The 25,002-nt window shown below is 48.9% G+C and overlaps 2 protein-coding genes across 4 annotated transcripts in view; one reads left to right on the top strand and one right to left on the bottom strand.

Moving 5' to 3' along the window:
- COL4A2 (collagen type IV alpha 2 chain) overlaps positions 1 to 12,740 on the bottom strand; it is a 207,688-nt gene extending 194,948 nt beyond the window's left edge. The window contains exons 1-3 of one of the 2 annotated variants that reach the window (XM_063792318.1): positions 12,488 to 12,740; positions 12,069 to 12,156; positions 11,896 to 11,947 (exon numbers count right to left, since the gene is read on the bottom strand). In XM_063792318.1, coding sequence (XP_063648388.1) covers positions 11,896 to 11,947; positions 12,069 to 12,112 — 96 coding nt within the window. In that variant the 5' untranslated portion in view covers positions 12,113 to 12,156; positions 12,488 to 12,740. The remainder of the gene's footprint in view (positions 1 to 11,895; positions 11,948 to 12,068; positions 12,157 to 12,487) is intronic. The other variant, XM_001136859.6, reaches the window with a different exon arrangement.
- A 124-nt stretch (positions 12,741 to 12,864) lies between these two features.
- COL4A1 (collagen type IV alpha 1 chain) overlaps positions 12,865 to 25,002 on the top strand; it is a 158,449-nt gene continuing 146,311 nt past the window's right edge. Inside the window, exon 1 of one of the 2 annotated variants that reach the window (XM_016925527.4) lies at positions 12,865 to 13,077. In XM_016925527.4, the coding sequence (XP_016781016.3) occupies positions 12,994 to 13,077 (84 nt within the window). In that variant the 5' untranslated portion in view covers positions 12,865 to 12,993. Of the gene's footprint in view, positions 13,078 to 21,294; positions 21,432 to 25,002 lie in introns of those variants that run through there. The other variant, XM_063792319.1, reaches the window with a different exon arrangement.

Below are 25,002 nucleotides of genomic sequence, written 5' to 3'. Positions count from 1 at the left end.
ATCTTTCTGCTCTCTCAAGAAGGAAACTCTCTCCTAAGATTCTGTTCTGCATTTTTATGTCATGTTGCCAAACCAAAGCCTCTTGAGTTTTCTTGCTTTGCTAAATTATACTTGCATCTCATGGTTATTTGAACAAATTGTTCTTTGTTTATAAGTGTTTCCATTTGTTCTGGAAATAAGTTAGTTACACCTTGACTGAAATTTAATTAATATTAAAATGTTTCCTTTGGGTGACATTTCCTAAACTCAAGGAAAATGGAAATAACTGTCTCAAGGCATCAGGAAGGCGCATCTCCACCAGTTCTCACTCAGCGGCCACCTGCTCAGAGCCACCAGGGTCTCAGCACTCCAGGCACCAGAATCGTGAAGACTAAAACCTCCCCCCACAGGCCCCCCGCACCCACCAGTCCTGCTGACCCACTTCCTCCTGTCCCAGTACCATGGCTAAGGTAACTCTAGGCTAAGATGACTGCACTCAGGAGAGGCCCTTAAAGGATGACCAAGAAATACGTGAGAATGGGCAAAGGGACAATTGCACCTGCAGAACCAAGAATCCTGCAGACACAACCCCCAACCTGCCCATAATGAAATATGGAATATTTCATTATTTCATACTGTTAACTAGAGTTAACAATAACTCTAGTTAACTTGAACTTCACTCTCTGTGGCTTCAAGTTCTTTAGGTATTGAGGATGAAGACCTAAAACACAACAACCTAAAGCCAGGTAGATATGAACTGGTGTTGATCAAGCACCGCAATGCTAAGATTGCTAAACTCTCTACAGCCAATTTCTTCTTGCTCCTCTGGGCACGTGCATAAGGTAAGAACTATTTTAACCCAGTTTTAGAAATGTAACTACAGTGTAAAGAGTTGAATACTCGCACCAACATCACCTGGCCGGGCAGCAGCAACAGCAGTTTCGAACCCAAGACCCCAGCTGGCCCTATTTCTGTGGGGCCCATGCCTGAGTCCTGATATTTCCTGTGAGCAGGGTGAGTGGGGGCTCTTACAGGTGCTTGCTGATGAGTACAACTGCATACAAAATCAATCGTACTGAACGTCTCATATAGAACAAATAAAGTGGCTCTCAAATAGTGAACGTCTGCAGGTTGCTGTCTTACCATGAATAATCCCAGATGACATATTTAATGTAAAATTGGGTCAGATATTTGGACAACCCCACACCATACCCGCGCGCACACACACACTGATCAGACTTCACGGTTCCTTGCTTGTCCTCGCTCTGACCCAGACACGAGTCCATGGGAGGATGGGTGTTCTAGAACTCGTGAGTGAATTATTCCTAGCAGCATCAGACATGTTCATTTAATGAACGAATGTCACATACATGAGACCCTGGGACACAGTTTTCAGTATTCCCATTTACAGATGAAGACAAGCATTCTCACAAAGGAAAAGTGACTTTTCCCAGTCGCTGGGCTCAAGCCCACAGGCTCCACTTCTTTTTGACAGACCACACCTATCCTCCTGTTGGCGCATGGGGACTTCCATGAAAAACAGCAGCACAAACACGGGGCGGTGAGAGAAGACCCAGCGTAAGGAAGCTGGCATTGGTCCAGGGAAAATGGAATCCCCTGTCTCTCTGTAGTGCCCACTGGGTTTCCTGTACGTCTAAGATAATTTTGGGAAGGTCTCTTTTGCCCATAGCGTTTCAGTAAGTCTTTCTCTAAATTAGGACTAGCACAATTTTCCAACAGCCAAACATAAAGCCGTGTTTGCCCCTCCTTTTCCCCTTTACATGGCTGCAGCAGCATCTACCCCAGTGGCCTGGAGTTTCAAGCCAGACTTGGAGAGGGCCGGTTGGGGGTTGTGTCTGCAGGACTCTTGGTTCTGCAGGTGAAATTGTCCCTTTGCCCATTCTCATGTATTTCTTGGTCATCCTTTAAGGGCCTCTCCTGAGTGCAGTCATCTTAGCCTTTATTTTTCAGAGTTCATGAGGCTACTCAGTCACCCTCACGCCTCTGTGCAGCCTCTCTGCAGAAGGGACCCTAAAGAAACAGGTCTGTTTGATGCTCCCCAGAGGCAGGTATAGTCTTTTTCTGCCTTGGCTGCCCCCATGGAGAAAGAAACCAGGAGCGTCCTCCGGCTAAGTGTGTGTGTGTGTACACGCATGAGCATGTGTGTGTATGTGTGTGTACATGTGTTTCTGTGTGTGTGTGGGGGTGCAAGTGTGTGTCTCTGTGTGTGTATGTGCATGTGTGTCTCTGTGTGCATGTGTGCATCTATGTGTATGTGCGTGTGTGTGTGCATCTGTGTGTATGTGTGAGTGTGGTGCAAGTGTGTCTATATGTGCATGTGTGTGTCTGTGTGTGTGGGGTGCAAGTGTGTGTCTATGTGTGCATCTGTGTGTCTATGTGCGCGTGTGTGTGCATCTGTGTGCCTGTATGTGTGTGTGGGGTGCAAGTGTGTGTCTATATGTGCATGTGTGTGTCTGTGTGTGCTGGGTGCATGTGTGTGTCTATGTGTGCCTGTGTGTCTATGTGCATGCATGTATGTGTGCATCTGTGTGTCTGTGTGTGTGTGTGAGTACAGGGTGCATACGTATGTGTGTTCTCTCTCTTTTATCTCTATCATCTATGTCTGTATATTCCATGTAGATTGATAACATATTTTCTACATATAATATACATATCTATGTTTTACATGTACCACAATTTCTGTATTTTGACGTGTATATATATTCTGTGGCTGGGGCTTATTCACCTAGCCAGTGGTTAAGAGCAGAGGTTTTAGAATCGGCAAGTTCTAGGTTTCACTCCCCACTTTGTTCCTATTGACCTACCGGGTGCCTGCCTGCACATGCCTCAGTTTACCCATCTGTGAAGCATCCATGGCTTAGAGCAGTTTGCAGCACCAGTGGCTCAGCAAACAGGATTTGCTATGTTTCTTCGCAGGGTGTTTTAGCTGCTCCGAGGTTCTGGAATGCTGGAAGCATCTTCAGGATGCTCTCTTAGGTTTGGTTCTGGTGATCCCACAAAGAATCTCCCAGGGGACCCCTTCCTTTCACCTAATCTGGAGCCAGTGTCACTGGAAGGCGGGGAGGACAGAGCGGGAAGGAGGGCCGGGCTGGTGGCTCCAGGGCCTGCATCGCTGCGGTGCTCCTTCCCGACACAGTTTGCAATGATTGCATCACGGCTGCTAATCGGCATCTCCTTTGTCTCGTGGACAAACCACGGCTTTTGATGCAGTCCAGGGCACGTGTGTCTGACCCTGTGCACCAACAGAAGCCCTTTTCCTGGATCTCACAGGGTCCCATTACTCCACAGTCAGGGATCCAAAAACACTCAACATGTGGAAAAATATTGTTATATAATATTTACCACCAGGTACCAGATAATCAGTCCATGAAATTCAAAAACACACATTCTTCTCTAATTCCCACATGGGAGATCACTGAACTGGGTAAAAGCAACAAAACAGGAATTCTATGGGTGGGGTTGAAACAATCCCTAGGAAAAAATGCAAATCTTTCAGACTGATCCATGATTCCTTTGTCATCATATACGGCTAGTTTTATCCAGTGGGAGAAAGCAGATAATTTGGGGAAAAAAAACCCACAGTAAGAATAAATACATTTTAATCTCCTCTTTTATTAATAGTTCCATGACTGTACTCCTCATCCAAAGGATTTGCTTGCATTGCTGCCAACTAACTGCAATCATTTATGTAACAAGCTCTGTTGAGGGCCCACTGTATTTCAGGCCTCGGGCAGATAAAGGTACCCATGAATCATTCCATGAGGGCCGATGCAAGATGCCCTGAACTTGGACTGTGGGAACAGCAATGTCAGCTAAAGAAGACATGTTTCTGGGAGAAAAAGTGGATGATGGCAGGGCGTGGTGGCTCATGCCTGTAATCCCAGCACTTTGGGAGGCTGAGGTAGGCGGATCACCTGAGATCAGGAGTTTGAAACCAGCCTGGCCAACATGGTGAAACCCCGTCTCTACTAAAAATACGTAAGTTAGCTGAGAATGGTGACTCGTGCCTGTAATCCCAGCTACTTGGGAGGCTGAGGCAGGAGAATCACTTGAACTCAGGAGGCAGAGGTTGCAGGGAGCCGAGATCACGCCACTGCACTCCAGCCTGGGTGACAGAGTGAGACTCCATCTCAAAAACAAAAATGAAAACAAACAAACAAACCAAAAAAGTGGATGATGGGTGAAGACAAACGTTTCAAGTCTATAGAGCTACAATCATGACTTATAATCCTTGATCCTAAAGAATTTAAAATCCTATCAGTGGAGAAGACACTTTAGCTAGACCCTGAAATGGGCCTCAGTTGCAAAGGACAGAGGCTCCAGCCATGTGCAGGTGTGTGATACCTGCTGCGGGTCACCTGATAGAAAGGGACAGGCCATCCTTATCCCCCCGGGGCTAAGGCCTGGAGTGCAGACAGGGTGTGCAGAGCAGAACTGGCAGGGGCCAGGCAGAGGCGGCTCTGCTCATGCTTCTCATTTCCAGTTATCAATGGCAGGGTGATGACAGGCAACTGTGCAAGGCAACAGCCACTGGCCATCCTCGCTCCAGGCCCCTTTCCCTTGGCCCCTAACTAACACAGAAGCTGAGGCCACTGAGAGGCTGGGACTCTGAATTCCACTGCCATGGCCTGTCCCTTTCTATCAGGTGACCCACGTGTGCAGGCGGCCTAAGTCCTCCACCAGCCACCAGCCACCTGCCACCTGCCCGTCCCTGTGGCCCATGGGGTTTCCTAGGCAGGCGGGAAGGGGGCTCCCATTCTGTGCAGCCCAGGAGGGCACGAGGGTACTGCCTGATGCGTTCCTAGGGGTGAGCGCGTATGGGCAGCACCGGGCTCCTCCACTGTCAGTTTTCTGTCCTTGCAGCGACACTGTGATACAAGCCTGCCCTTCCATCTTGGGCTCAGGAAACAACGGAGCGGCCACTTCCCTCCCCAGCGAAGAAGAGGCCCCATGACAGCTCCACCGGGCCTCCCATGTGGTGCTGCAGAAACTCCACAGGGAAACCTCCCTGTCTTCACAAATGACTCCACCCACGGCCAGGGGACAAAAATCCCTTTACTCAGGCTTCGCTTGGGTCTACCTCTGCTGTATTTCCCACTAAGCGGAAGGGACTTCTGTTCACTTACTCTATGAGAGAAGAGAATGGGAGCAACATTTCCCTCTTGCTGCCCACATCTGCTCATTCGAGACTGGCTGCTTTTCAGCCTTCTCCATGCACTTGTCCATCTGACTCATGCACACCAAATGTGACTGGTTGATGACTCCTGGGAGCATTTTAAAATTCTGAAGCAACTGAGATTTGCAGAAGAGTTGCAGAGATAGTACAGAGAGTCCTGTATACCCTTCACCCAGACATCATGATGTCACATTGACATTTTATAAAACTATGGCACATTTCTGTGAAAACTAAGAAATCAACATTGGTACAGAAATCAACATTGTCACATTGAACTGCAGCCTCCGCTAGAATCTCACCAGTTTTTCCACTAGTGCAGCTTTTCTGTCCCAGGACCCGCCCCAGGATACCACGCTGCACTTAAAAGGAGCAGGTTTTACAAAAAAGCGTGTTGCTTCAAAAGGCAGCCTCATCCAAGGCAACAGAAGACAGTGAAGCAGAGTACTCAGCAGCCAGCCAGGAGCTCAGGAGACAGGGGAGGGGCTGGAACCCAGCACCAGGGTAGGAGCCTGCTGGGTGGATACGGGGCACCGGGGTAGGAGCCTGCTGGGTGGATACAGGGCACCGAGGTAGGAGCCTGCTGGGTGGATACAGGGCACCGAGGTAGGAGCCTGCTGGGTGGATACGGGGCACCGGGGTAGGCGCCTGCTGGGTGGATACGGGGCACCGGGGTAGGAGCCTGCTGGGTGGATACGGGGCACCGGGGTAGGAGCCTGCTGGGTGGATATGGGGCACCGGGGTAGGAGCCTGCTGGGTGGACACAGGGCACCGGGGTAGGAGCCTGCTGGGTGGACACAGGGCACCGGGGTAGGAGCCTGCTGGGTGGACATGGGGCACCGGGGTAGGAGCCTGCTGGGTGGACACGGGGCACCGAGGTAGGAGCCTGCTGGGTGGATAGGGGGCACCAGGGTAGGAGCCTGCTGGGTGGACAGGGGGCACCGAGGTAGGAGCCTGCTGGGTGGACACAGGGCACCGGGGTAGGAGCCTGCTGGGTGGACAGGGGGCACCAAGGTAGGAGCCTGCTGGGTGGACAGGGGGCACCGAGGTAGGAGCCTGCTGGGTGGACACGGGGCACCGAGGTAAGAGCCTGCTGGGTGGACATGGGGCACCGGGGTAGGAGCCTGCTGGGTGGACACGGGGCACCGGGGTAGGAGCCTGCTGGGTGGACACGGGGCACCGAGGTAAGAGCCTGCTGGGTGGACATGGGGCACCGGGGTAGGAGCCTGCTGGGTGGATACGGGGCACCGGGGTAGGAGCCTGCTGGGTGGATATGGGGCACTGGGGTAGGAGCCTGCTGGGTGGATAGGGGGCACTGGGGTAGGAGCCTACTGGGTGGACACGGGGCACCGAGGTGGGAGCCTGCTGGGTGGATACAGGGCACCAAGGTAGCAGCCTGCTGGGTGGATACCGGCTGCATGCACTTCCTTTGAAATTCACTCTCTGACCACATCAACAGGACTGCAGACACCCATGAAGTCTCCCTAAAATTAGATGCCGCCTTCTCCTTTCATGGGTAACCAAAATAAAAATTACCGTCCTCCAGAGCCACCAATGAAATCAAGAGCAGTGAGTCACTTAGGCCGTCACCTGTCCTGAGAGGGTCTCATTAACTGAAGGGAGTGGGCACCAAAGGGAAACAGCAAGAGGGGACTATCCAGGAACTCTGCCCTTTTTCTCATCTCAACTGAGAAATGTCACATATTTACTGGAATCCAGAAGCTTCTTGACACCGTGAAGATAAAAAGTCCCATGTGGCATATTGATTTCTAAGCAATATCCTGGTGCAGGCTGGATAGATTCTATTCTGGAGCTTATCTGGAAGGGCTTTCTCATCCCCAGCATCACAGCGGAGTCCCCGGCTCACCCTCACAGGTCTTAGCACACCTGCATAGGCCAGCCCTCACTGCTGACCTCTAACTTACTCATGGTATGTTGATCACCTGAGAGATCCATTCCACACAACATTCTCTTCCAGGCTCCAGAGCCAAAGCACGTAAAGTGTCTTGCCCTGAAGTCAGAACCCGGTTAGCAACAGGCTGGATTAGACTTTATGGCCTCTCAAGACTATTGTGTCATTCCTGGTCCCTGATTCACAAGCTGAATCAGCCAAGGCCGGGGGTTGTAGACATTGCCTCCTACCTTCAGCAGTGATCACACAGTAGACACCAGCAGACACAAAGCATGAGGCCAGTTTCAGAGCTTTCTCTAAAACCCTCTAATCAAAGACAAACATTCTTCTTCAGATAAAAAGAATGAGACATTCCCAAACCACTTTCTAGGTGGTGATCTCTTCATTATATTATCAACACAGGGTTGAAAAATTAAATCTCCATGGCACTCAGTTTTTCCCTTGAGTTTCTCTATTATTTAAACTACACACCCATTTTCTTTCCCTCTCCCCAGAAACACAATTAAACACAGTTCTTTGATTTTTATTATTTTAGCAAAATCTTTTTTTCTATTCTAGAACCTTTTCCTCTTCACCTCTCTCTCTCTGGTTGTAAACATAGCCGCCTGGTCGTACAGAGCCTGTTTCCTCTCCTGAGCTTTCCGGTTTACCCTTCCTACCCACCACTCCTTCTGGGATGCTGCTGACAAATCTCTGCTATTATTTATCGTGGCCAAGTCCTACAAGCCACGCATGGAGGAAGCTTTAACAGCCTCCAGAGAGCTGAGATATGCTTGTTTATCCACAAGCAGAGGAGGAACCCCGTGCTTTGCCCTTCTTCTCAGAGGGCCATGTTTTGAGCAATAGCGCTTCAGCTCCAGGAAATGCAGGAAAGAACTGTCCTTCCCGACCCTTACAGAAAGCTCTGGGCCTCGTGTGGCATGAACACCTCTCCTCCCTGTACCGAAGCCTGCGGAAAGGACTTGCCACCGCAGCTGCCCGCCTGGAGGGCAGGGAAGGCGGTGGCAGCCAACAGGAAGGTCAGGCGAATTTCCTGGGGCTGAAGCCCCGAGGACAGCCTGGAAACTAAGCGGCAGGGTGGCAGGCAGGGGCCCCGCACTGATGCCTACGGGAACCCACGTCTTTGTGGCCCCAGGTCCCGGCCAGAGGTCCTCAGGTGACCACCCAGCCAGCTGTATATTTGATCCCTCAGGCTGCTGCCAGCCTCTGGAGGTAGGTGACAATGCTCAGAGCGGCTACAGTGAGTGCTTTCAAGCCTCCATGAAGGTTAGAATAGGCAGCCGAGGGGATGTCCCTTAAACAGGCCCAGGGGATACCTCCTGGCACCCAGGCTGTGCCAGACCCTCCCAGGCGCTTCACATGCACCCATACACCTCACAGCACCCCCATCTATGAGGTGGGTGGGATGAGTAACACCTCCGTTTTGGGGGAGAGGAGAACTAGGACGCAGAGGCTTGGTGAGTGTCCGCCCCAGGCGGCAGCCCCTCAGCTGCCCACCAGACTGAGAACTGCACCCCGTCACCTGCCTCTAGTCTGGGATGGGACCCCTGTGTCACATTGCCTTACACGAAGGCATTTTGTGCATCTTGGCACCACATTCAAACAAGGGCACCTTTAGAAAGGGCACCTTGGACAGCAGGGAGTATGTCCTGAGGTGCCCACACAGAGCACCTGGGTTCACACTGAGTCTAGAGCCCAGGCTGCCCCGTGGGATTTCAGCTTCCTTTCCTCCCTTTGGGAAGGGTCTTGCTTCTCTCCTTCACTTGGTGCCCCTGATCCTCACAGTGGGAGAAGCAGAGGAGGAAGGAGGGGGAGAGCCTCCTTCCTAGGATCAGTGCCTGCTCCACTGTTAGTCCAAGGTCAAGACCAAGAAGAAAGCACCCACACCCCAGGAGACTCAAAGACTGAAACTCAGGAGTGCCCTCCCGGCCACCTTTCAGGCCCTGGGAAGCTCAGTGTGGAGGAAAAGGCCTGGGTTCTAATCCGTCTCATTCAGTTACAAAGACAGGAACCTTGGGCAAGGGCTGCAAACCCTTTGTGGCTTTTCTCACCTGTAAAATGGGGGTAATAATAGTTACCTAGCTCATCAGTGTGCTTTCTTGTGAGGATTAGAAGCATTAGTACAGACAAATTGGCACACAGGAAGTGCCCAATAAGTAATCACCAAGGCTCTTCACTGCCCATCCTAGCTGCTTCCGAAACAAAACAAGCCAAAGGGCTCCCGGCGGCAGCCCTTTTTCCTGAACTGACCTACGCAGGAAAGAGTCCTTGCCACAATTAAGAAAAATCTTGAATCAATACAGTTGAAAATTGAAACATTATTTCACAAGGAACAGCCATTAAAGCCAGTGGTTACCAAGAAGTGAGTAAGTAGAAGACCAGCCCCTTGTTGAACGTAACAAACTACATGTCTCTTAACAACACATATTACTAGGTCCCTAGTAAAATGATTAAAAATATCTATTTTTTTGGTTGAGTTGGAATCTAAAGCCCAGGAAAATAAAGTGAATTGGCAAGTAATCTCAACTGCCTCTCAACCCAATACTGTAGCTCAGTGGTTCCCAGATTCATGTGGGGAGGCGGAGTCCCGGACTCCACCCAGGAATGTCTGACCAGAAGGTCTGAGATGGGGACCTGACTTCTTAACAAGCCTTTCCAGGATTTAGGTCTGGGGGTCTAGGGGGCCTGCACTTTGAGAAGCTCTGCTGGGCAATCAATGTTCTTGGTGCCATCCAAAGATCAAAGAGTCAAAGAGACTGAGGGTGAGCTTGCAGCAATGACGAGGTTTTGGGGAGGCATAGAGGTGTCCTATCTGCCTTAGGGCACTTGGCCTCTGTGAAGCCGTAATTCTTCAGAGTACGGAAACTGGGGCTCTGGATTTAAGAGATTAGGGCAGAGCTATGTTTAGTAACTAGGTTTTTTTGTTTGTTTGTTTTGTTTTGTTTTTAGACAGAGTCTTGCTCCGTCGCCCAGACTGGAGAGCAGTGGTGCTATTTCGGCTTACTGCAACCTCGGCCTCCTGGGTTCAAGCAATTCTTGTGCCTCAGCCTCCTGAGTAGCTGGAATTACAGGCAAGCGCCAAGCCCGGCTAATTTTTTGTATTTTAGTAGAGACAGGGTTTTACCGTGTTTCTCCCAGGGTGGTCTCGAACTCCTGAGCTCAGGCAATCCGCAGGCCTCAGCCTCCCAAAGTGCTAAGATTACAGGCGTGAGCCGCCGTGCCCAGGCTAATACCTAGATCTTTAGACCTCGGTGCTTGGTGGTCTTTCTACCAATTTTAGGATGAGTTCAGAAAAGAATACCTGGGACTCCCACCATCCTTAGGCATGAACATATGGAAATTATAAAAGTGGCTCTAAGGGACAAAGGGATGCAGGTGGCAGTACAACCAAAGTACACACAGCCCGATTTGGTATTTTCTAGGGATCGCCCCCTTCTTTGAGTGTGTGTGCGTGCGCGTGCATACATTGCTTCTGGTTCATAAATCTGAGCCAAGTCTTACATGCAGTACAGATCTGTGCATTAGAACTCACAGGGTCACTGGGCTAGTTCAAATATCTAGGTTCTGATCTTAAGTCGGGGCTGGGACGAAGAGACAGACCTGAACTGGAAGAAAACTTTGGCCTGGAGTGCTCTGGTCAAAGTCTCCGAGTCCTCCTCTTACTTCCCAAACTGAGCTTTGAACCGGAACCAACAGCAGCGGAAAAGTAAAGTTAGCAGCTCTTCCCCAAGTGGGAGTAGCTCCTCATCACTCACTGCCTTTAAAATCCTGGTTTGTTTTACATCAGGGCAGAACGATGTAAAAACAACAGAATTCAAATGAAATCGTGAACACGTTTGCCCTTTGTACCTTTGTACTGCTCTGGCACAGTGCGCGCTGAGGAGGGAGGGGTCGTTCCCAGGAGGAATCCACCTGGGCCCTGGCTGCCACAGGGCAGGGCTACTCCATCGGCCACAGTAAGGAGAGGAGGGACAGCGGACATCTCGAAAGCTCCCTCCGCTTTCAGCTCCTGTCTAAACATTTGAGTCCTGCACCGAATTCACCTACCAAACCTCTTCATTTTAGCCATGGTTACATAAAGCTCAGTAAAAGTGGCTCCTACTCTTTAAACAAAACGTATAAAATGTACAAAGCCTCGCAGTGCAGTCGCCAGCTGCACCCACGGTATCGGCAGGGCTGTGCACGGCCGGCGTGGAGGGGCAGGCTCGGCGAACAGGATCCCAGTGTGGCGCCCGGGGCAGCTCTTCCAGGGCCGGAACAGGACTTGGGAGAAAACGCGGTTTTTCTGCCATTGTTCCCTCGCAATGCTTCAATTCAAACAATACTAAGGTTGCCTTGTTCGCCTCCTCGCCCCGCCCCTTTACCCAGAGCCTCCCATTTAAAAACACAAAAAACCCTCAGTCCGTGACAGAGCCTCCCCACCAGCTCCCGAGTTCCAGGAAAACTTTTTTCGCCCTAAGCCTGGCGTCTCACTGCCTAGTGACTGACACTCTTTCCTGGCCTCTACGGCTGCAGCTTTGCCCAAAGCAACGAAAACGGTGCCTCAGGCTACATTTTAAGTTCCCAGCTCCCGTGAAAGGGCCGACGCTTGCAAAGCACAGGATTGACGCTGGGAACCCAAGGGGAAGGAAAGGTGGAAAGCATGATGCGGGAAGAGCAAGCTTTCTCAGAACCTTGGTGGGCAGCCTGGCGAACATCCACACGCACACACACACTCGGGAGCGCACGGACGAGCTGCCTTCTCCAAGGCCACTCAAACGTCCCAACCACTCTCGGGCGCGCAAGTCCAAGCGCGGGAGCCAGGACTTACCGCCAAGACGCTCTGGGCGAGGAACCCCACGGTCACTGTCCCCAGCAGCCACCTGCATGGGAAAGGGAGGAAGAGAGACGTGAACGTGCGGGCCCGGCTTGTCAGTCCCCGAGAGTTACACCGAAGGGTCCATGCGCGCGTGACCCACGGGGACCAGGCAGAAAGTCGCTTACCGCCGTAGGGCAGGGCCGGCCACCGCGCGCTGGTCTCTCCCCATGCTGGCGGTTCGTCCACTCTGGGCCCCGGTCAGTCCCACTTAGCCTAGAGGCGACAGACAAAGCGAGTTTAGCGCAGGATGAGGGAGGCAGCCCATCCTCACCGCCGGTCTCGGTCCGCGAGACGCGGGGACAGCGCGGTGCGCGGCCCGCATGCAGGGGTGACCGGAGGGCCGTCCCCCCCACGACCCAGAAAGAAGGAGAGCCTCCCGTTAGGCCCCTGTGGGTGCTCCTTGGCCGAGGAGCTCGGTCTTCGCTCTCCCACCCTCCCCCTTTCTACTCCCAAGCAGGAGAGCGTGCAGCCCTAGCCTGCACAAGGCGCTCCAAGTCGGTGCTCTCGGGCCAGGATCTGGGCGCCGCTCGGGGGTCGCTCTCACCTCGGGCTCGGCTTCAGGGGCTGCTGCCCGAACGCATTGGCCCTTCCAGAAGCACCCGCCGGCGGCACACCGGCGGGGCGGCCGGCCTTGCTGGGCTCTCTGGGCGCCGGCCCCGGGGGCTCGGGCGGCCCCTTTCGGTCTTCGGCCTGGATCCGCGAGCGCGCGGGCGCAAGGGGTTGGGACGCGGGAGCCTCTGAGTGCGGAGTGCGGAGCGCGGAGCCCTGGCGTCCCGGCGCACGGCAGCCACACTCCCGGGCCGCGCGCTCCCGCCGCCTCTTACCCGCGCCGCAGGGTCCTCCCCTTTGAGGCGCCGCCCGCGCACCGCCGGGGGGGAGGGGGCAGCGCCAACAAATTGGGGAGCTCGGCCCGCCGCGCTCAGGTCTCCGCTTGGAGCCGCCGCACCCGGACGGTGCGTAGCGCTGGAAGTCCGGCCTTCCGAGAGCTAGCTGTCCGCCGCGGCCCCCGCACGCCGGGCAGCCGTCCCTCGCCGCCTCGGGCGCGCCACCATGGGGCCCCGGCTCAGCGTCTGGCTGCTGCTGCTGCCCGCCGCCCTTCTGCTCCACGAGGAGCACAGCCGGGCCGCTGCGAAGGTGAGTTCCCGGCCAGCTCCTCTCCCGGCGTCCCGCCCCGAGCTTGGGCGCCCCGAGAGGCCCCTTTGTCCGCGCCTGGACCCGTCCGCCTGCCCCTCGGGGGTCGCGCGTGGCACGGCCAGGTGCATTCTCTGGGCCGGGGTTCGCTGGGGGTCCTTGTAGGCTACGATCGCGCATTGGTGGACCGAGCCTCCTTTGTTATGGTATGGGTACTGGAGAGTTAAGGAATTCCTCCGGGGAAGGGAGGAGAAACAGCCCGCGCTGTGGCGGGGTGAGGGTGCCTGGGAGCCGGCGGGATTTGAACCCGCCTCGCGGGGATGCTCGGCAGCTGGGCGCCTTCACCCGTGCCGGGTGCGCGAGGGAGTTGGGGGCTGGAGGGCCGGGAGCGCCCACCCCGCGCTGCTCAGAGACCCACACTGGGAGCTCCGAGCTCCTAGCCCCTGGGAGCAGCTTTGGGCGTATTTCTCCTTGTCTGGAGACCCTGGTGGCTGAGGCTGAAAAGCTCTGGGCCCTTTGCCTGGAAACAGCTGTATCTGAGCTTTCCCACGACTGCTGCCTAAGGCGCGCTCCAAGGCAGAAGTGGGGCTCTTCTGGACGCCCGGCTTGAAGAAGCCACCATCCTCAACTCGTTGCCTTCTATTAATATATATTTTAAAAAATTATAACCACATTCATATTTGAGCATGAAACCAAAGTGAAACTCCATGTCATTGTTCCATGCACAAATTGTTTTTCTAGTTTTCATTTCCTTTGGTTATGTGCTTGCCCAGAAAGGATCTGGGAGATCGGTTTGCAGGAGGTTTGCAGGAGTCGAGGCTTCCAGCCGTGGATAAGCCTGGACTGACTGTTGTTTCCTTTTTTCCTTCCCCTCCGAGAGAATAAAGACTTCAGCTGTTGCTCAGTGTCACAGCCATGCAGTCCCACAGGCCGGAAGGTGTGGCTTCTGAACAGATTTTGCAGTTTCTCCCTCAAATGCTTAAAAATGATTTTTGCTACTTACCAGATTTTCCATACTTATTCTTTTACTGTTCTTAATCTTGTTCTTTGTTTTCGTCTTTAAAAAAAAATTTTACTTCTCTCCTGGAAGAATGATACTCACTAAATCCACTTAACTGTATAGAAATTGTTAACTGTTACATGCCAGAGAGAACTGGTGATATACACACACGTCTCCTAACTGAGAGCTTATCTCCCTGGAGGCAGCTTCTCCACTGGGTATTGAAAGGACTAATGATTACATCAGCAATTAACTTCAGATTGTACCTCCCAGCCCAGTCTCCCCAAACTTCATAGCCAGTTATTTAAACACTCTTTGGTAATGATGACAAAATACTTTCCAAAGAACAGGCTTGAGAGCACTTTATTTTGGTCTAGAAATATTGACCAAAAGATTGAACGCTTCCAAGGTGAGATGGTGAAGCCTGATGATGGTAAGGTAAATCAGAGAAAGTTCTTCATTGGGAAATAGGAGCTGTTTGCATTTCGATTTTCTGATGGATAATGTTAGCAAAGCAAAGAAAGCTAACTGTAAGAGCTGGCTTTCCAAACATCCAGGACTGTAGAAAGAAAGAACCACTCAGTTACGCAAATCCTGTTCTCACCCGGGAAATCAAATGCATTAATGTTGAGTTGGAGATGATTTTACTTCCCTTTAATCATTTCCTAAAGCTCAATTACATTCCCGGCCACTGGCTTTGCAGTGTCCCTTGAGGTGCCATGGACTGTTTTTAAGAGATGCAGCCTGTGGGCACTTCTGATCACAGCTGACCTCACAGATATTATCGTTACTCTGTATTTTCCCTGGCTTAATTAGAGAAAAGTGCTTAATGTGCAGATGATGTATGGGTATACAAGAAAATCACTTAAAAACTGAATCTGCCTAATTTTAAAATTTGTCTCACTTTTCATGCCATCAATAACATTTTGGCTTACCTTCTTCCAAAATCAGCTGTTAGATATACCATAACACTGAAATAGCTTCAATACTGATCCAAGCAAAACATAATTTAAAAGCACATTTTGAATGATAAGATGCTGTGGATTTGATCAGATCCTCATTCAGAAGCCAGTGGAAGTGACTGTTGGCTTACCTCTCCTTTGCACTGTCTGAATCACACTTCACCTGCATTTGTACATCCAGACATCACCTGCTGTGTGCCAGGCATGAATTGCACTTATTGTTTTTTCTTCATGAAAGGCTGTTTAATTTTGTATTTGCTGTATCTGCAATGGTCATGTTGTTTACGTACTCATGGGTGGATTTTCTAAACCATTGATTTTATCCCACGCTGAACCTACCACTCTACTCCCCGCTCCTCCCTTCCTCCACTTTTCTTCAGCAAGAAAGGAGGAATAGCTTGCAGGCTCCAGACAAACACGTGCCAGCAGTGTTCTGATTGCGAGCACCCTCTACTCTTAGTCACTCAGTTGCACTGGGCGGAATGAACCCTTCCTTCAGCAGCCTTCACACTCCCCTCCAGCTGGTTCTGTGTGATGCTTCTTAACAGATTATTTCTCAGGATTAGAAACGTGAACTTTCCCCTCAGTGTGGTGATGCTTGTCCAGCAATACTGTCATCTCCTGACCATTAGTCACCACCTCTGGGACTGAATGACCTAGAGTTCAAACTAAGTGAGATTTCATTCCCATATAAGTATGGACCGTGTTCTACTGGAAATGTAGTTTAGAAGAGAAGGCTGGTTTCTGAGTCAGTCCCAACAAGAGCAGCATCGCCCAGGATCTCAGGAGTGATATTGGTGAAGCTATTCCTTACATCTGCAAGCTCTTTATATTAATAGATGGAATTGGACTAGGGTGAAGGGACATAACTTTAAGACCAACCAGAAGACACAGTGTTAATGTACTCTGACTAGATTCACAGAATTATCAATGTTATACATTCTTAATAGCCACGTGTACACAGAATGAGTGTGCTTTAGGCACCACAGGACCTTACATTTTATACCTGCTTTTAAGCAGATGATTTGGGGGTACTCATCGAACTCTATACCTCAGTTTCCCTGGCAGGTCTGTCCCTTCCTCACACGGACCTGTTTGTGCCTTCCTTCATTCCACACACACATCGGGAACACCTCCTTCCTGCCATGACCTTGCCAGGTGTTGGCCATGCGGCAGGGACTCACCCCCACTCTCTGTCCTCAGGAAGGTCAGGTGAGAAATATTGGAAAAGAAACAGACGAATCCAACTCAGGCTGGTAAATGTCACAATCACGGGAATCGAAGGGCTATAGGAACACTGAATCCAGCTTTGGGGAACTCAGAGGAAACTTCTGGGAGGGGCTTCCGCCTCTGAAATATGAGGGAGAAATAGGAACTATACACCAGCATGTCATTTCCATGTGCGCTGTGATGGTGTACTATACACAGAAGACATGGTCATTCTGCCTGTCTGCTCTCAAGTCTAAGGGTCTTTGCACTGAAAGATGACCTTCAAGTTTGCTCCCTTGAGATACCAAAATGTCATTGCTTCTGTGATTAACAATCTTGGTGGCTGAACTTTGCTCTCAGAGGGGTGGAAAGAATTGGAAGGGCAGGGTTTAGGAGACCAGTGATAAAAAAGAGCTCCCAGCTCCAACTGAGGCCCCAGTATGTGGTCCTGTCCCTTTTCTCGGAGGTGGCAGGTAGGCAGGCAGGGGATGTTTGGAAAGTTGCGGCATGGATGACTGATTCTAGTCAGGAGTGCCTTTAGGAACTGACCCAGAAAACCTACCCTTACTTGGGCCAGGCCATGAGGGAATTCACAAAACCCTACATTATTCATTAACAAGGCTGTTGGCAAATTTCTGAGAACTGGCAAGGATGGTCATAACAAGTTCAGTTATTTAGTTAAGAGCTGGTAAAGATTTTGCAGACAAATGGAACCCACCAGTGATGATCTAAGACAAACCTTTGTAGACGGTGGAAGAACATCAAGAAGTGGCTAAATGACAACAGTGGTTTTGATGAATTCTATGATATTTGTTATAATAATTGTTCCCCAAATTGAAGAAGGATTAACCTCATTAAAATGTCTCACAAGGAGGTTTGGTATTTTGAGTTCTTGGGCTAGAGTCAGCTCAAGCAACAATAGAATGCCTAAAATAATGTTAGAGCATTGTTCTTCCTGCTATTATTAAGCAACCATGAAAAAATGTCAACTATAGAACAATACAAAAGACATATTCCTACCATTCTTATACATACAATGAAAAGGGATATCAACCAGAACATGTTTTAATGGTGAATTTCTTCTGAGGCTTTTGACACTGTAGGAATGACTTTGGGGTGAAGACTTTGATAGTCTGGTACACAGTGAGCTGGTTCCAGCCTCGTTTCCCTCCATTGTTCTCCTGGTCCTAACTCTGGGACATGGGTCCCTCCTAGCGCTCTTTCCGTGTCTCTGCTTCTGTCTTCTTCCTCTTCCCATGCCCCTCAGTGTGGGTGAGCTGCAGGGGCAGCCCTGCGTGGTTCTCTTTGTTCTTTGCACTCTCTAACTTCCACTGGGGGTCTGCTCCATGATGCACCATTACTCCCTGAAGGGGACTCCAAACCTCCTTCTTCAACTCCAGTTCAACGTCTTCACATTTCCATGGGACGCCTCCCCTTGGCTGTCTTGCTTTGATCTCAAACTGAGCAAATATGTTCGTGACTGAACTCATTTTTTACCCGGACTGACAACCCTTCCCGACTCTGCCATTTTGGTCCTGGTGCCCTCTGATGTTTCTGGGTACAGAGCCCAGAGACTATGAGGCTTTAGCCTTTCTTCTTCTTTACCCTCTGCATCTGCTGAGTCACAAAGTCTCCCGCTTCTTTCTGGATGCTTCCCAGAGGCGCCCGCAGCTTTCCCTTCCCACGGCTGGGACTCCCTTCCCGTGGCTGGGACTCCCTTCCAGCTCTCTTTGCCTTGTGCCAGGATCACCACTGAACCCTCATGGCCCTGCCCCTCCTCCCAGCTCTCCTGCTCTCCAGCCCATTCCTCAGGCTGTGAGAGGCTAATTGCCCTCAATTCCCTAAGTCATGGTCATAGACTTGCTGGTTCAGGATCTGCCATGGCCACCTACTATCTCACTGGGGCTCCCCCTCTTTTTGGCTTGGCTGTGCATTCCCTTTGTGGTACGGATCTGTCAAATTTTTCTGGCCTCATTCCTTGCTACTCCTCGACATACGGCTTTGGTAACTGTAAGGAAGGATAATCTCTGCATTCCACAGAAGCTGTTTCATCTTCTCCTGCTCCCTGACCTGCAGTGTCCTCTCGTCTTCCCTCGGCTAGCACGCATTCCACTGAAGCTCCTGAAACAGTTCACAGCCTGCCCCTTTTCCACGTGATCCCCTCTCGAGTCAGAGTGGTAATGTGAAATATTGTTGACTATCTGGATTTTAAAAAATCCAGCCTAAATTGCAATTCTTGCTCTGCCATTCAGTAGCATTGTAATCTCTTTGAGCTTGGAGTCTCTAATACATACAGTGAGGGTAGTCACCATGTCTAGGGAGAGCATGTGCACATGAAGTAAGCACTCGAGAAGTGCTGGTTGTGGTTGCTGCCACATGGCTTGGAGTTACATTGTCATTTGTGTCTTGGTTCCAACACTTGCCAGGACATATCTTCTTTTTAAAGCATCCCACCATGTTTGGGAGAGTGCCCGACACAGAGGAGGAAATCAGGAATTAATTACTTGTAATTGGTTCCAATTTTCTCGCTGCCATTCTCTTGGGACCCCCTCCCCACCCCCGGAGTGTCCTAGAGGGAGCTGCCTGCTGGCTTACACTGTCCACCCCTGTGGTATTACTAGTGAACACAAAGATGAATCTGGGCAAACGAAGGTGTTTCCCCTTAATTTGGAATTTGGAGTAGATATTCCACCACAGACTAAACATGACTTGGAAATATGTACACTGCCGAACACTTTATGTAAATAGTTTATTCCGTGGTTTAGTAATTTTCTCTGTGGAAACTTTGCTGGATTTGGTTTTTAATCTGCATACTATAAAAACATTTTATTTTATCTGAGTTTTAAAGCTCACTTGATCTTTAAGGTACAAGACAGATGCCAAGTGTCCAAATCAGATATTAAAGCAATCTTTTCCAGGCCACTTGGGCTTTTGTGTTTCTGTTGTTGTACCTCTTACCTGATAAAGGAGAGCTATTCAACCTCCTCTTCTGTTGCTCTTAGAATCAGTACATTGTTCAGTTGTAAAATTACCATTGTTTAGTAATACATATACATACACATCTTAGTGTACTGTGGCCACTGATTCCAGCAAGGACCACAGCCAGAGATACTGGCCGTGAGCTGGAAGCATCCAGTTTGATGTCAGTTGCTCTATTTTCATTTCACCAAATACACCAACAATTGGGGAAGCCATTTGTGTATTCACTCATAGAGAGTGCAGCTAACTTAAATAAACATTGCTCAATTCAGCAGAAGATCTGGAGGCACACTATTCCTGTATTGGACACAATTAAAATTGTTTAAAGATTTTATTAAGTTTCTGCTTTAGAAAACAAGGATATTCCTTTGTGAAGAACAAAACCCAGTGTGTTCCAGCTGTAATTCAATGTTTTGAAAGCTATTTCCACAAACTTTTCCCAGCAGCCACACTCATCCCTAGAGATGATCCACATTCAGAAGAAAATGACAGATGATGCACGTTCAGAGGAGAATACTATGTGTCTTCATTGCACAAAGATAAACCTTGCCTAATCCTCACATTCAGCACATGGGGCGTTTTTGAAGGTACTAGGTCAGTATTTGTTCTCTGTTTCAGCGTTGTACAGGTAAACCCAATGATAACCATTTTGGTATTGTTTCCTTCATATTTATTAAATAAACAATATTAATATCTAATCTAATTGGTGGAAGATTTGGCTATTACATCTCTAATAATGCTTTATTTATATGTATATTACTATGTAATATAAAACAATCAAAATTTATTTTCAGATCCGCAGTTCCCTTGTGTGCAAGTAATGCCTGATTTCTGAGCACAGTGGCATTTATTTTCATATCATCCAAGAGCACCAGCTTTGAAATGTCATTTTAAAATATAAGCAACTCTTTTTTTATCATTAGCTTGAATTTTTGAGTTGCATTTTAGAGTTTTTTAAAGAATGCAATGCCATTTTAATGTTACAGAATTAATACTGAGTTGTGTGTGACGTATTTGCTACCACCAGACTAAGGACCCTACGATTAGTCTGGCAAAAGAAAAGTCTGTTTCTCAAAGAAGCTGGCATTAACGGGTCAGACGTGCACACGACTTTTTGGAAAGGCGATGGCAATGTCTCAACTACATCCAGAGAGGAGACAGTCCAGGGACACACTGGTTGTGCACCAGTCACAGGCCCTGCAGGGAAATGTGTGGGCCCTGGTCTTCCTCATGTGTATGATGGGGATGAGGGCAGTTGCTTTCCTTAGGGAGCAAATGTAAGGATTGAGTGAGTTAATGTCTGTGAAGCATTTATACCGAGCTTGCTTTGTGCCAGGCACCACTCTTAAATTAAAGACAAATTCAGAAGCATAAACAGCAAAGTAATGACATCAAGACCCCTTGGGGCTGGAAGGGCCCACACAAGGATCTCCTTCAGCCGTTGTCCAACATGAGCTCACAGCAGTGTCAGCTGGAGGGCTCCACGAAACAGCTCCAGAGCTTCTGTTTTTGGAGGTGTGGGGTATGCCGAGAATCTGCATTTCTAGCAGGTGAGGGTGCGGCTACTGACAGCCCGACTTCTTTCACTGAGGCCGCCGCTTGAGCAGCCTTAGGTGCAGGCCTGCAGTGCCGGGACGTTAGTTTGCACTCACTTTGAGGCTGAACCCCTGCGTGTAACATGGCCCTCCCAGTTCTCTTTGTCTTTTTTTCCCGTTGATTTCTGCTCCTGCCCGCAATCCCGGTTCCAGCTGTGTGGTGCAGTTTGGAAGGTCAGATGGGCGGGGGAAGAAGGTTCCAGAAACAGGCATGTGGCGTGTCAGGAAGTGGAGGCTCCTGAGTGGATCTGGAGAGGGCTGGGCTGATGGTAAATGAGCACAGCGGTGCCTGGAGCAGACTCTGCCCTCCGTGGCTTTCTCCCCTCTTCGGGAGCCTGGCGTGGGTGTCTCAGAACTGATCTGCTTTCAGTCTGAGTTTTGCCGCCATCTGCGGCGAGCCTGCGAGCTTGCGCACTTGCGCAGGGTGCGCTCAGCGCCGTAGCTCAGAGGCCGACCCGGGGCAGAGCCGGTCAGCGGGCGCTGGGACGCAGGACTCTGGACGTGGGTCCTCTGCCTCCCTCCCAGCTCCTCCAGGCCCGGCCACTCGGCTTCCTGGTGAGGAATTCTTAACGACCGCCAAATCCGGTTTCTAGAGACAAAAGACGGTTGAAGGTTAGTGGTTTAAAATAACTCCTAAATTTTGGTCCGGAAATGGCCTATACAATGAAGATAAACTTACCAAAGCAGGAAAATGGGTCAGTGATGGGGGAAAATACCATCCACGGAATGGTTAGTTCAGCCTCAGCATCCGATTTATTTCGGACACATACACAAACCCGGTCCAGAATCAATAATATTAACTGGAAAAGGGGGATGACACGGTTTTTATTACGTAGGATATGCAGTGGGCGATCTTCTTGAATGATTTCTCATTCCTAGCTTATCTTTAACAAACATGTTTTTCATGTAAACATTATGCTAGCGCCAGATGCTTTTTATCAATTGTTAAAGCCTGTCTAGTCTGACTAAATAGCCATTGGGCGCCTCCATAATAATTAGATTTTGTTTTCCCAAATACTTGAAAATAATAAGATTGTATTTCTTCAGGAATTTAGGCTTTTAAAACTTTTTTAAAAAAATTCTATAATTCATACTTCTTTATTATTTCATGTTGATCATAGATATTTTCTCTTTTTTCCATGGAGGTTATCATCAATTAATATATTATGATATATGGATTTTTTTTTCTCTTGACTAGATCATTTATTTAAAACATAAATAACTTTGGGTATTGTCCTAGGCAAGAAGCCAATTTGTAACCAAAGGCCCATTTCTCTCTCTCTTTTTAATTTTTACATCAGCGAAAGTAAAATAAGAGTAAGAATTCACATGAAAACAAAGTAGGAAGTAATAGTTTGATAGCTCAGTATCTTGCTTTTGGCATTTAAAATTTGTTCAGTAAGTGTGTGTTCAGCGCTTACTCTGAATTAGGAAATATGCAGGTGGTTAGAATTGTTCCTATACTTTGCATTTGGACATGTGCCTGAGTTAAAGTGAGAATAATTTTGGTAATGGTATGATAGATGTTAGGTTGAAAATTTAGCACTTGCACTGTTCTCTTCTGGCTCCAAATCTTTTCATTTAAGTTCTGAGACTGCAAAAGGCATCAGTTTCAGACTCTGGAGTCAGATGAGATGGATTTGAATTACTGATGACAGTTTTAGTGATGGATTTTAATAATAAAATTAATAAAAATAAATTTATTTGCCCAAACAGCAACTAGCTGTTTGACCTTGGGCAACCTTCTTAACTTCTTTGTGCCTCAGTTTCCCCATCTATCCATGAGGGATAATAACGTATTCCTTTATTGTGTTGTGAAGGTCGCAGACACGATACTGGTAAATGAGTGACTTCCATATCATAAGATTTCATGCTGTGAAGTAGATCTTTGGTCTTCCTCTTGTTTCCTAGCATACAATTCCTGAAATTCTTGGAATCCGAAGTGATAAGTGTCTTTGTATGTTAATGAGTTGACTGGTGACTGGCTCCCCCACCCCGCAGCTTCAGAGTTGGGCTGGTCCCTGGGAAAGACCAAGGCAGGCTAAAGGATGGATTCAGCCCCACTCACAACCTCTGGGGAGAGGGGCAGTGTAGGAGGTTGAGTTAATTACCAATAGCCAATGATTTAATCAATCATGCCCTTATATAAGGAGGCTTCCATGAAATCCCAAAAAGACAGGCTTGAGGAGCTTCAGGATGGCTGAAGATGTGGAGCTGTTCCTAGAAGGTGGCATGCCCTGGTAGGGCTGGAAGCCCTGCCCCTTCCCCTACACCTTGCTCTGTGCCTCTCTTCCATGTTCTGGGTATTCATCTGTATCCTTTGTAATACAGTAGCCTTTATAATAAATCAGTAAACATAAGGGTTTCCCTGAGTTCTGTGAGCCTTCCTAGCAGGTTAATCAAACCCCAGGAGGGGTTCATGGAAATTCCAATTTATAACCAATGGACAGAAGAATAGGTGACAATTTATTCCTGGCAATGGGGTCTGAAGTGGGGCAATCTTGTGGGACTGAGCCTTCATCTGTGGGAGCTGATGCTGTCTTCAGATAGATGGAGTCAGAATTGAGTGGAATTAAAGGAAGCCTAGCTGGTCTCCCCTGAAGAAATGATTGCTTGCTTGGTATGTGGGGAAACCTCCCACACAGCCGGTGTCAGAAGCTTGTGAGAGCAGAGGAAAAACTGTTGTGCCTCTTTGTATCTTCAGATGAGCGTTCATAAAATGTTAGCTTTTACTATTGATTTCATGATTATACTATCGATATTCGTATGTACTTAAAACTATGAAGTATCTTTCTTTTACTACGACTTTATTTCTTATAACGAGATCAGCTTCTTGGATAATTTACAAAATATTGGGATTATAATGATATTCAAACAATTGAATACATCTTGAGTGCGTAATTCTTGAGGGCACAATTCTATCCCTAATGTATTCCAAGATGGAGCCCTAGGCTTTGAGGTATAACAATTATGAGATGAACGAAAGCAAATTGAAACAAGGCACGTTGCCGTGGTTTCGCGTAGGTGGTGGCAGAATCTCGGTAGCTTCACTTCTCATGAGATCCATCATAGCCACTCAGAGAGGAGTCTGTCATAGATTTCTTCCTGTAAGCGATTTATGGGAAGGTCCTAGTTTAATAGGGCAGAGTGCAAAATGGGAATCACTTTTGAGAACTTTCTCTGGTCTCTTAATCAAGTGGGAGAGGCGCAGGGCTGAAGTTAGCCAGCGCTGCACATCTGAGTTTTCGCTTGAGCACAGTGGAGACAGCTGCCCACAGCAGCTCACTCCCCACTAGAAAGCGCACCTGTCTCCCCGGAGAGCTGGAGCTGACTTTGGAGGGGTTGCATCTCTGGCTGCCTCAGCCTGACATTTTCCATGGTAGAAAATGTCTCTGGGGCTCCAGAGGTGGGGCTTCCAGCCATGTAAATATTTGCATGTAAATATTTTAGAATTCAGCATAGGTTGAGGTCAGAAAGCCATTTACCGTGAGGCTGGGTGCGGTGGCTCATGCCTGTAATCCCAGCACTTTAAGAGGACGAGGCGGGTGGATCACCTGAGGTCAGGAGTTCGAGACCAGCCTGACCAACATGGTGAAACCTTGTCTCTACTAAAAATACAAAAATTGGCTAGGCGTGGTGGCGGGCGCCTGTAATCCCAGCTACATGGGAGGCTGAGGCAGGAGAATCGCTTGAATGGGGGAGGTGGAGGTTGCAATGAGCTGAGATAGTGCCATTGCACTTCAGCCTGGGCAACAAGAGTGACACTTTGTCAAAAAAAAAAAAAAAAAAAAAAAGGAAGTGAACTACAAGAATATTTTGTTGTTGGCTGTTGTTTAATGGGACATTCAAAAGCTTTAATTGAATTCAAAAGGAGTTATTTAAGATTTGGACTTAAAATCAGCCCATTCCTTTATTGTGTCTCTGTACAAACTCCGTCTCAAAAAAAAAAAAGAAAGAAAGAAAGAAAACCATGTAGTGTGAGAGCCTAAGAGAAAAATCTGAGCATGCTGGCAGATTGAGGATGTTTATCCATTAAAGAGTCTAAAAGTGGGATCTTCACATACAACTTCAGAAAATCTTCTGAGCTCTATACATGTCTTAAGGAAATGAGTCTGATTTGTACATTTTTACGTTAAAATGATTATTTCTAGGACATTATGGCTTTTGTATATTAAGTGTGCTC

This window comes from Pan troglodytes, chromosome 14, assembly GCF_028858775.2.
Source record: "Pan troglodytes isolate AG18354 chromosome 14, NHGRI_mPanTro3-v2.0_pri, whole genome shotgun sequence".
NCBI classification, from domain to species: Eukaryota; Metazoa; Chordata; class Mammalia; order Primates; family Hominidae; genus Pan; species Pan troglodytes.
Note: the sequence above shows the minus strand (reverse complement) of the source record. Positions and strands in the feature narration are given on the sequence as shown.